Here is a 12,767-nt window from a genome sequence, read left to right on the forward strand (position 1 = left end):
AGCTTCTCTCCTAAACATGCACAGTGATGATTCTTGGTGTATTGTGGGTTTTTTTTAGCAGCTGCCTGGTTGAGTAAGTATATGCTTATATACTACTAATCTTCTTTTCCTTATACATTTGTGGAAGAAACGTAATTGCTGTACGAAGCACAGGACTTTGACGCCGGAGATCAGGGTCATGCGTTGTTAGCTTTAATGCTAAAGTGTCAAACTAACTAAGTTGTTGAACATGTCGTAATACCATTTCTGAATGCATAAATGAAATCTGTTGACTCGAAGGTGGTACAAACCGTCTGCATTGTCAACTACAGAAAGGTACAACATGTGTTGAATGGTTTCCAGACAATCCAGCAGCTGTATAGGGGAACATAGTGAAACCTATTGTTGGGTTGACAGTGTGTGCAAAAGGATTGCAAATGGAACAACATTGCAATAAAATAACCAAATATAAAAAAATGTTTCACTTGAACATACCAACGAGGATGAAAATATTGTGTAGGCAGTGAAAAGTAATAGAAAAAGACAATAAAAACGATTATTATGCATCATTGTTGCCATCTCCATGCAGAGCCCAAGGATATCAAGAGAAAGAGAAGCGTAATACACATCTGGCTTCGCCCACTCTCTGCCCTCATCATGCAGTGTCATCCTCCCACCGCTGCATCCATCAACAATACAATTACACCCGCGTATGCTACAGTAAATCCACTCTGCCAGCTGAGCCAGATCACGATCCTCCAGACAGGACATTTCCCTGGTTGTTTACAGACTACTACTGCGGACGGTCGGACTGATCCGTATCAATTCTTTAACACTATGAGTCGGCACAAACATACACATGAACTGGATGACTAGCGTGGCAGTGTTGGAGCTCCACATACTGCGAAGCAGTGGGAGCTCACAAACACACACTTGGTGTTAACTCGACTTTACTGCTGGTTAATACAGGCATGTACGTATATTTAAATTAAAGTGAAAAGTGTTTTTAATTTCAGGAAATCTAATGTGTCAGAGAGCTTTAAAGAAATACTAAAAAATCTGAAAGCTTGAGCAAACTTTGGATATCCTCTATTACACTTAGGGGTCAGCCTGACCTGCAGCGACAGGACAGATATTTAATTTCCTCTCAGGTTTCCAAGCCTGAACTGACTCTACATTTTGATGAACAGACATATTATTATAGCCTTTCTTGTCTATGTCCTTAACCTCTAGGCCACAAGGGCTCTGCTATTCTTCATTTGTATGCCCTTGTTTGGTGATGTTGAATGTCAAATGTGCTGCAGGAAAGTCATTAACACATTAAAGTAACACTTTAAAACCATTCATTCCCCTCAACAGACACACACACACACACACACACACACACACACACACAGGTACATGATAATCTAACATTACTTGTCAATAAGAATAGTCGATAGTTGCTAATGAAAGAAGATAATCAATGTTTCTATTGGGTTCTTTGTTTTACACAAGGTGGGATACAAAAACTACAATCTTTCTGGTGTGACGATATCTTCTGACACTTACTAATCATAACCGTTGCCTTCCTAACGGTAGAGCAACCATAGCTCCCAGTCTCACCGGCAAACTGGTGGAAAGGATCTGATCTGCGAGCGACGAAAGCTGCTACGAAGATTTGATTTACTGTCATTCTTGACGCATGCGATCTTGCATTTACAAAATGTACGCATTCTGCACTTTAAATATTTTCGTAAATGTGTAAACTCCGAAAGACGCTTTGAAATGTAACTGACTGTTGCACTTTTCTGTGCATTTGATAAAGTAATCCAATTCAGAACCAGCTACACTAATACAGAGATAATAAGAAGCCAAACGTACAAACAAGTTGTATCTCTAAACTAAAATATCTCGATTGGATTTTGATTTGGTCAGTTTGACATATAATCTTATAACTGACCTAAACACAAACATTTCTTAAGAGTCTTCAGACATGAAGCCTCTGCTGGCCGTAGGTACAAAAACACACATGCGTACAAACTCAGGAGGCTTTACCTTGATCTCTGCGGGCTTCAGGTCGGGTGTCTTGGCTGTGGCGTCAAGATCAGTAACCCCTCTATTGAGGTTCGAGTCCTCTGCTGCCGTCACCTGACTCGCCTCCTCCGCATCGATATCCGTCTCCTCGGTGACGGCCACCGTCTTCTCGGAGCCCGTTAGCTCCCGAGCTGAGCCGAGGAAAGTACACACACATACAGGTGGATAAGCACGCACGCCTGCATACACACATGTAGGCATGAGCATGGCCACACACACACACATGGGTGGACACACATGAAAACATTCAGGTTAGAAACATTATCCATAGAACCACAGTACACTGTATGCATAAACATATTCTCCAACTCTTCACAGGTACAACGCTTGAGGACTTAAGAGATGTAATACAATGCAAATGCAAATATGTTTCCGTTTCGAGTTCTTAAACAGCGCTCTCATTAGCGTTAATACATTTTTAATGGGACAAATTGGATCAGATTGGTTACGGACCGTGTTTTCGCGTCGCAGACTACCATTAACAATGGAGATCAACAATATTGCATGTGTATGAGACAAAATCCATGCAGACTGCGACAAAAGAGTTTAGGAGAGGAGCACTCTCACTATTCTTCTGACCTCCACACTTGTTTGTTGTAATACGATTTTTTATCTTTGGCAAAGGAAACTATCCAATTCAGTTTATTGGAGAGCAGCCATTTAGTCTGCACGTACAGTTAACCTCCAATTTAAAATATTCCAATACACAACAACACAGAAAAACAGTTTTTTTTATGTTCCACCACCGACTGCAAAGCCAGAGGTTGTGCATCGTAACCTCACTCGATTCAACGTAAATTGTATAGCAGGGGAATTGTAGGGGCCAGTGGGCTGGTTAAGATGCATTCTCTTTGAGCATAGTTATTGACAAACGGCCCACTAGCTAGAACTGCATTAGCTTCCTGGCAACTTGACTGAACTAGAAGTATATGATTGCACTTGGAGCCACTGGGACCGTCCTCCCCTAAGTGGCAAAGCTATTTCTACCTAGAATAGATGGCAGTTACTAACAATCACTCAAGACTGCCAGTCCCACAGCAAGTTTCATTAAAAAAGCAATCATCCAAAAACAAAAAAGAAAGAATCTAAGTGGGTATTATTACTCACTTGACTCTCTAACTGGTATGCACTCATTTATGAAACAGCAAAATCATACATACAGAGCAAACAACAACAGGCCTTCTCACCCAAAGTAATTAAGTAAGTCTTGGCTGAAAAATCCCATATTCTTAACCAGTCAAAACAATCACAAGCAAGAATCTGGTGATACAATATGTATCATGATATATATTGTATACAATAATATGTATCATGATACAGGGGTCAGCTTCAATATATTGCTATACTGCAAGCGATGCCATTTTTGTTTTCTAATCTAATTTTAGAAGAGAGTATCAAGAACACACGGCCATATGCATACAATCTAAGTTAAAAAAAGTTTACGTTTTTATGCAATCAGAACAGAGGGGTCTGTATTAGCATTTATTAGACAGTTCCAATATCTTAGCACTTCTTTACGAGTGTTGACTGAGTTTATCTTTGACTGTCATCACTTGTTTTGCGTGAATTGTCATAATTAGCGTATGGAATTCTTGAGTTATGGCTCACAGTGACCTTTGACCACCAAATTCTAAATCCATGTGTTTTTTGCCAAATGTGAAGAAATTCCCTCCAGACGTTCCTGAGATATCGCTTTCACGAGAATTGGACGGACTTGAGGTCACAATGATCTTTGACCATAACAATCTAATCAATTCATCCTGGAGTCCTAGTGGACGTTTTTACCAAATTATGAAAGAATTCCCTCCAGACGTTCCTGAGATATCGAGTTTACGAGAATGGGACGTACGTACAACCCGAAAACATTATCCTCCATTATGCCTCCGTGCCAGCTAACCCTTCTAAAGCCATCAAATCATTTGTTGTTTAATCCATATACATCCGAAAAGTAAACATTTTTGGTTTTAGGGGAAGGTACATGTTGAAACAACTGTTTGTTTGTTAATCTGCTGTTAAGAAACTCTCGGGGGGGAAAGAAAGCTAAATGGCATAATCCCAAACACCTCAAAGTCTTCCTTCTTAGATTGTTATAAGTATTCATTAGGAAGTGTTTTTGTTAGCGTATCCCACATCGTCTGTTATCCATGGCCTCACTATTTTGAATAATCTCTTGAACTTGACTGTATCTCACAGTAGCTCCTAATAAGGGAAATGGAAAATGAGGACAAATGTAAGTGCGTCATGTTCGTTTGATTTACTTTGAACAAATTTCATCACAGATTAACTCGCTCACTCCAGATCTATTCAACGTACATTTCTGCCCTTTTTGCTACATGTTTCCTCCCCCCCCCCCATCTTTCATCTTCAATGCCGGCTGCAGGGTCCTCTTCATCCTCGACTTCACTGTCCATCCCACATCCACCATCCTGCTCTCCCACCTCTTCATCCATTTATACTCCCCCTTCTTCGTACTGTGCACCCTGCTATTAGTGCTGTCCTCCCTCTCCACTTATGTCTCGCGTTTGACAACCTGCTGCCAGCACTATCCTCACCTCTTTCGTTATTAGCACTGCTCTTCCTCCACCTTTCTACCCAGCGATCAGTGTTCTCCTGCCCTCTGTAGCTGACATGTTTCCTCCCGTTGTTTACCCGCCTCCTCCTCCTCTCTCTTCTCTCCACTTCTTCTTCTCTGCCCTCACAGGCATTTTCAGGTGGAAGTTATCGTTAATGAAAAGGTCAGAAGAGAATGACACAGCTCCTTGTGGAGAGACGGATATTTATTTTGCTACATGGCACATACAAATACCAAAATATATCCAACTGAACAATTCATTTACTGGTCTTATAATTGCTCTGGCGCCCCTATGAATGAAATAAGATATTTTTGACATCAGGCAATATGACACATGCATTGCTTAGCTCTTGTTTTAGGTGCATCACCTAATGTGATTTCATTAGTGGGTTTTTTTTAAGTATTGGAGATAGACAGGGAACTTGGGAAGAGAGACGGGAATGATCTTAAATCTGCAGTGTGGTATAGTTCATCTTTTATGCTAATATGCAAATAAGCGATTACAATATAATACTAATGTCAAATGATCTTCATTGTTTAAAATTACTTACACAAATGGAACTGCATTGGAAACATTTGGGCTCTAAACATCTAATTAAATGAGTCTAAAGAGTCCTGGTCATATAAAATAAAAATGTTGTTCAGCATATTAACATTTCTGAATATTGCTGACAAGTCGCTCCATCATGTGTCCTGTAGGCTATAAATCAGTGTGCAGTGCTTAGTGATCACTGAGCTGCGGAGTGGAACTTCATGCCCGTGGCGCTGTTACGTCTCATGTCACTCAGTGTCCCGTCACGGTAATATTACTGTTCCACAGTTTGGCATTATTCTCCAGTGAGTGAGCTCAACTAGGTCAATTGATGTATGCCATTCTTTACACATATATTTGTTTAAAATCGTGAATTTGATGTTGCAGCATTCTGTACAATTGTGCTGAATTGCACATGAGCTTCTGAGAACAAAACATCACTCGTTCCCCTTTTCTTCAGACTCCCTGCTGCTCATCTCCTCTTCTCCTCTTCAATTCACTTTTTCATTTCATCTTTCCTTGCTCCCTCTCATCCTCCATGATCCCAAGTTCCCCTTTCCCGCTAATATCCATATCTTCTTCCTCCTCCCCTCCACTATCCATGCATTCTTCCATCTTTCCATTCCTCTAATCCTCCATCTCCCATTCTCCTTTCATCGGCATGATAATTAGTTCTCCAGATAAGCTCGTTGGCTGTGCGTGACGGCTCTTGTGTTGCTTAACACACCATGACAGCGAGTGTGCGTATGTGTGTATGTGGACCTGAGTTTGTATGTGTGTGGGGTCCATACATGATGTGTTGATGTACAGTTAATGTGAGTGGGTGATCTCTGGGCTGATCAGCATATGAAAGAGAGCTGGTCTCTGGAGGGCTGCAGGGGGACGTGGAGATAACGGTACCAGAGTCTGACGCTCTCAGATCAGGCTGGGGAGGCTGGCCGGCGCTGGCTGCTGTAATGACTGGAACGAGGGTGTGAAAGAGCTCTGATCGTGGACTCTGCTGAATCCTCATGTCAGTCCTCTCAGAGCCACGTGTCCCTGTGCTGCAGTGAAGCCCACCCTGTCCAGGCACGAGGCAGCGGATAAAAGCAGCTCAGCCCAGCAGTGTTGCCGTCTTTCTTTAGGTTGACTCATCCGTGGCATTCACTCCAGCGTCGCCCTCCCCTTCTCGCCAACTCGGGCACACTGTGTGTGGAGTGCGTGTACTGTAGCCTCTCTCATCTGTTTGTGCTTTCTGACATATGTCTGTGTGAGAAGTGTGTAGCTGTTTGTGTGCACTGGTGAATGCGTTGTGAAGACTTCAGCTTTTGCATTATTACTTTATATTCAATTTCCACACTGTCTTCTTTACCTTCTTGGAACTCCAACTTCCTCCCTGTCCCGAGGTACACCTACAACCCACTCTTGAATTCCTTAAAGGAATATTACAGCTTATTACATTATAATGGTTTTAGTAGCTTGGCTATCAGTTCTATCTGTAATGATAACGTTATTATTATTTTTATTTTTATTTTTTTTTAAAGGTGGTTTTCTGTCGGGACGCCTTTTAATTTGATGATACAGAATATTATGTGTTAAACATGAACCTCCCGGGAAAAGACATATAATTAATGAGCCAACTGTTAATAGCGTCATCCTGTAACTACATTGATCACGAGATACGATGCGTCACAGGAATTGATCAGAGCAGCACGTTGCAATGTTGGGGAAAAAAGAAAAACCTTCTGGATAGTTACATGTTAAGACAGTTATGGGCAATTACTTTGGTGTGTTCAGCAAAGTAAAAAATAATAATGGTATTGTATTTCAAATAATCCTTTCATAACAAACTACAACTTTTAAACAATTATTTTGGGGGCGATTTATGGATAGTGGACCATATAGAGGTGACAGAAAATGAGGGACACACCCCCCTCAAAAATATCACTATTTAAAACTGTTTTAATGAAAACTAATGTCAAAGGAAAAAAGGTTGAATCCCGACAGCATCAGCATGAAGTTTAACAACATTCCTTGATGTGAACCCACAGCGATGGTGTTCTTCAACATGACATTGTGAAAAGAGCTCGCACATCCAGTGGTGATGGAAAAAACCCTTCAAACAGCATCCTGAACCCTGAACTGTTACGTCATCTCCACCCACACGTCTGCCTGTGAGTGACACTCCAGGAATGCGAGAACAACTTTGGATAAAGGTATGACAACCAATAAAGATACTGACTTGATTAAAATGCAGCACAACAGCACAAAACATTCATTTGCACCCTGTAGCTTTTATCTCCAATGTCGCCTTCTGATTCCTCAAAGTTACAACGTAGAAACGCACAAGCAGTGAGCACAGATCTCCTGATAAAAGCCAACAAATATCATGATTTTTAACAAGGTCCTTGAGGGCAGCGCAGCAGTGCTAAACATTTACACACACTACAGGTACCAGTAAGAACGGGATGCTGACTGTGTTGTTCTGTGTGTTTGTGTACCTGTGATGGAGGAGTCGTTGCCGTTCTTTTCACTGTGGCAGTCCTCCTGTCCGTCTGCGTTCTGCTGCGTGTGCTGCAGACTCAGTTTATGACAAACCTCGAACGCCTGGCCGACTGTCCGAACGATACGCATGGCCTGACTCTGTGTGGTTGGGGGGGGGGGGGAGACAAAGAAACAAATGCAGTTGTAATTCTCAGAACACAGCTTGAATCACTTTTGTGTTGCCATTTAATTCAAAAGGATAATTTCTGTGCAGTGTTTTTAAATCAAAGTTTAGACTCTCTCATTTTTTCTTAGTTTAGGTTTTTCTGTATGTGGTGCTCTGTTCTTTGGTATCCTGCAGATCCAGTTCTACCAAACAAACCAGAAAGATAAACGTATCACTTTCCATGTGCCAGGGAATCTTTTACAGGAAACAGCAACGTCCAGATGTTTTCCACTAGTGTCAGATGCAGAGCTGGAAGCCCCAGAAACGCTTGCATTTTATATCAAACAATAAGCAGGAAATGCAGTTTAAAATGATCTATATAGGTCACAGAGTCCAACCACGTCACCTGATGCTATTACATATTTAAGTCTGAGGAGTGTCCACACTCAGTGGAATATCCCAACGTAATTTCCTTCCCTGACTGGAATTTTCCTTTGTCCTCAGGTGCAAAGAGCTGGACGTGTTTGCTTATCTCTTTCCGCCCTGCTCAGAAAAGGCAGGTCAAGTGAAAACAACTTTGCTTACTTCTGTTTGCCATCAGTCCCCTTTTGTGTGGCTTGTCGCAGAGAGGTGTAGAGGCAGAAAAGATTTCATTTTAAAGCACTGAGGCCTAGCCTCCAAACACCACTCATGCTCAGCTGAATGAGCAGAACAGATGTAGTCTGACCTAAAAGCCAGAACAAAAAGGCTCTGCCAACGGACATCTAATCCTTCCTTTTCTCAGTTGTCAACTCTGGCCCGGTCTGAAGTCTAAGAGCTCAGTGCTCAGATCAGGACATTAAGTGACCCAAGGCTTAGTGTCAGATGAGAAATATAATTTATTAGGCATATCAGGGTGTTTTACGACATTATTAAAAACTTAAACTGGAGTCTGAAGTGCTGGCTTCAGTCCACTGACGTTTTCGGTTTTGGGGTCAGAAAACTCAAACATATTCCCTTTCTGTACAGCAGTGAGGTCTGGCTGTAGTCAGAGTGTGTTCACAGAGCAATCAAAACATGCTGCTTCAGCTTCATTTAGTGCTTATGTTGTTTCCATAGTGACTAGCCAGCAGCTGCCCGTCTCAGCAGAAAGAATGCATGTCCTGATCTGAAAAATGTGCCCCGACTGTACGTACTGACCCTTACAGAAACAGCTAGCTACTACCAACGATGACCTAAGCCCCTTTTGTGCCTTTCCACTTTTCTGGTTTCGAGTCCCCTCGCTAAAAGTCACTGGCAGCATGCAGTCACTTTAAATATGTCAAAACCTTTCATGGGTTTAATTTGCAAGCCAAAATGTTTCACACTGGTGTTATCACTGCACTGCTTGATGAAAAAGACACACTTTTATTGACGTATACGCTTGTCCCACGTCAAATGTTGTTGTTAAACTTGACGTGGGACAAGCGCATACGTCCTCTCGGGGGAAGTTCCTTTCAGCCAAGGACCCGGCTGAATCTGTAGATTATTCCGACCATCTATGAGGGAATATTAATTGGGAATGATTCACTGGTGTGATGACGAATGTGCCCAAATGCATGTCAGGGTTTTTTATTCAACAGATTAATTGATTATTGAAATAATGAATGTGTCCATTAGAACAAATTCAGACCATCAAAAGATGCCTTCTTTAGCTGTTAACTAGTATCCCATCTGCCTGTTCTCTTTTCTAATTTATCTAGCAACAATTATTAATATCTTGAAACAGATGAGACAGGTCTCTGGACCAGCATCGGAAAAAGAAAACATAAATCATCGTCACTTTAAGAGAAATTTCAAAACAGGCTTTAGCAGACAGAAAAACAAGACATCAAACTATCAGAGTTTATATTAAAAATACACAAAACAGTGTTTGACCTTTTAGTGGTGAATAGGTCAGAGATGCCCACACGCAAATAAACTGTCCAGACTTAAGCAGACATCTCATTTCCTTCTATCCTTTACTCTCTCCTGCTCGCTGTTCTGTTCTGTTCTTCTCCATCTCCTCCACCCATCAATTACCCCCCCTGTCTCCTCCTCTTCCTCCTCCTCTGTGGACCCTCTATTCATGGCTATTCACTCCATGCTGGTACTCAGTGTGACAGTAAACACTTGTTTTCCTTTGAAGACGTTTCCAGGGGCAGTTTAACAGGGGATGAGGACATACGCTGCTGTAATCGTACACAGTGAACACACACCAAAGGCTCAAGCTCCCCTGACTCATACACTCCCTGATTTGTGAACACAATGCTGTGCACAATCTCTTTCTTTTCTTTCCCTCAGCACTCTTTGTGTGAACCTGACTCGCTTTCTCAGTTTGACTTAATCTTAGTCAAAAGGCCAAATTGTAACTTTTCAATAACCCCAAACACCTGCCGTTGAGCACAAAAACTAGACCTTATTTGAGTTGTGGGGTACGAACCAGAGGTCTGGAACAAGCCAACTTATCACTGAAAAATACTGAACCCAGAGGAAGTGGGAAAGCTTTAAGAAGGTGTATTTTCATCACGCTCTTTGGGTCCAAAACTACAGCTGGCAGCTTCAGCGTAGTCTTTAATCTTAGTACAGTAAGCACCAGAGAGTCTGTGGATCCGAGACACTAAAGAGGTCAGGGACATATCACTACACTGTCCAGTCCTAGTGTGAGAATATATTTATATAACCGGGATCTTAAAACAAACCTGGACGCAAGTGCAAGGACAGAAGTGAGCTCCGGTCTTTCATTTGTTCCAGTTACACTCTGTAAACTCAAATGGTTTATAGTTTTATATATTATAAAATATTATATTTTGTAGGACCACTGGAGAGCAATGCATTACAGTAGTTAAGCCTAATTGTAATACAAGTGTTTACATGCTGTTTAAATTAAAGAGGGTCACTTTGGTTGTGTTATTCATGGGACTGAAAACAAGATCAGAGTCAATGATAAGTAAACTAATTCCTTGCTTGTGATGAAATCTGCAAAATCTTTACACCTCTCCAACACATTTCCACATCTTAAAGCCATGAGAGTAAATAACTACTTGTCCTCAAAAGAAGAAATAGCTTGACTTCGATTTACCGTCACAAAACCTCTTAGACCCCTTCTGAATGGGACTACGACGTCGAGGTGTTGATGAAATGAAATGAAATACTCCCAGAAGCAATCTCAAGCTTTGCCTGGTGATCATCACAAAGACAAATATAACGACTGCCTCTGTGAAACCTTCTCAGAGTTCTAAAATCCCACATGGTGCTATTTTAAATTGCTGTGCATTGTTTTAGTGTTTGATAAGCCTTCAAATTCATGGATCTGCTACTCAAACTGGAGTTTTGTGGATCATATTTCAACGTCTTACCTCAAAGCAACACCGCTACGCAGCCCCTTTTGTTTTTGTTTTTGTTTTTTAAACGCAACGTTGTTTTTTTGGTCTGAACATTTACTTATGAAGACTGTCAATGTCACGGCCACGCCTCCTGTCATTCCTTGTGTTTTCCCTGTGTCACCTGCTTGTTTCTCTCTCTGTGTATGTGTCTGTGTTGTTCCTCAACCGCTCTGTTTTCGTGTACTTTGACAACATTCTGATTTTTTCTCGCAACATTACAGAACGCATTCAGCATGTCCGCCAAGCTCTACAAAGGCTCCTCGAGAACAAGCTGTTTGTCAAGGTCGAGAAATGTGAGTTCCACGTCAGTTCAGTGGGTTTTTTGGGTTTCATCTTCGAAGGTGAAGACGGATCCTGAAAAGATTCTGGCAGTGGCGGAGTGGCCAAGACCCTTATCAGTGAAATAGCTCCAGCGGTTCCTTGGATTTGCCCATTTCTACCGACGGTTCATTAGAGACTATAGTCGTGTGGCAGCCCCCCTGACCCAAGTCACCTCTCCAGCAGTTCCCTTGCCCTGGACCCCTGAGGCAGAGCGAGCATTCACTGAACTGAAGAGACGCTTCACCTCTGCCCCTATCCTGGTTCAGCCCGACCCCTCTCGACAGTTTGTTGTGGAGGTGGATGCTTCCGACGGGTGTCAGGTGCTTTTCTGTCTCAACGCTCTCTCTCAGACCAGAAACTTCACCCCTGTGCCTTTCTCTCTCGCCGCCTATCCCCAGCTGAGCGGAACTACGACATAGGAAACCTTGAGTTACTGGCTGTCAAACTAGCTCTGGAGCAATGGAGACACTGGCTTGAGGGAGCTGAACACCCATTCATTGTTTGGACTGATCATAAGAACCTGGCCTACATTCAAACAGCCAAACGCCTAAACTCCCGCCAAGCTCGCTGGGCATTGTTTTTTGGTCTCTTCAGGTTCACTTTTTCCTACCGCCCTGGCTCCCGGAATATTAAACTTGATGCTCTCTTTCGCCAGCATGTCTCTGAAGAGGTCCCCGCCAATCCTGACACCGTCCTCCCTACCTCGCGTGTTTTGGCGGCAGTTACCTGGGAGATTGAATCCTTGGTTAAGGAGGCTCAACAAACTCAGCCAGATCCAGGTATCGGGCCACCTAACTGTCTGTTTGTTCCTAACTCTGTTCGCTCCTAAGTGCTCCAGTGGGGACACTCGTCCCGGTTTGCCTGTCATCCGGGGATAGGCCGCACTCTGTCCCTCATGAAGAGACATTTCTGGTGGCCCACTATGGACGCTGACACACGTGCCTTTGTTTCTGCCTGTACAGTGTGTGCTCGTGGAAAGTCACACCAGGAGCCTGATGAATAAACGACACGGAAATGCAAAGCACTTGCTTGAGAAAATTATATGTATAGAGCTTTTATTGTGGAAGATAAAGAACGGAAGCAGTGGATCTGGTACGCGCTGCCTTTGTCAAGGCTGAAAGAAAAAATTAAGTTTTCATGTTCGGACTACGATGAAAATGATCATGAATGTAGGTGCAACTCAACCCGTTACGCACCGTGTGATTGGTTGAAGCCTTTATTAGCTGCGCGGAAGCTTAGGAAAAAAAACGACCTTGTTCCGGCGGAAAAAAAATA

General features: G+C 42.5%; 1 protein-coding gene across 7 annotated transcripts in view; it reads right to left on the reverse strand.

The window, feature by feature from the left end:
* Positions 1 to 12,767, reverse strand: part of LOC115006858 (carboxyl-terminal PDZ ligand of neuronal nitric oxide synthase protein-like) — a 165,333-nt gene that overhangs the window by 53,298 nt on the left and 99,268 nt on the right. For 4 of the 7 annotated variants that reach the window (XM_029429431.1, XM_029429429.1, XM_029429435.1 and 1 more), the window contains 2 exons: positions 7,640 to 7,781; positions 2,017 to 2,234 (listed from right to left, as the gene is read on the reverse strand). In XM_029429431.1, coding sequence (XP_029285291.1) covers positions 2,017 to 2,234; positions 7,640 to 7,781 — 360 coding nt within the window. The remainder of the gene's footprint in view (positions 1 to 2,016; positions 2,235 to 7,639; positions 7,782 to 12,767) is intronic. The other 3 variants (XM_029429433.1, XM_029429430.1, XM_029429436.1) reach the window with 1 other exon arrangement.

The sequence above is a fragment of the Cottoperca gobio genome, chromosome 4, assembly GCF_900634415.1.
Source record: "Cottoperca gobio chromosome 4, fCotGob3.1, whole genome shotgun sequence".
In the NCBI taxonomy this organism is placed as follows: Eukaryota; Metazoa; Chordata; class Actinopteri; order Perciformes; family Bovichtidae; genus Cottoperca; species Cottoperca gobio.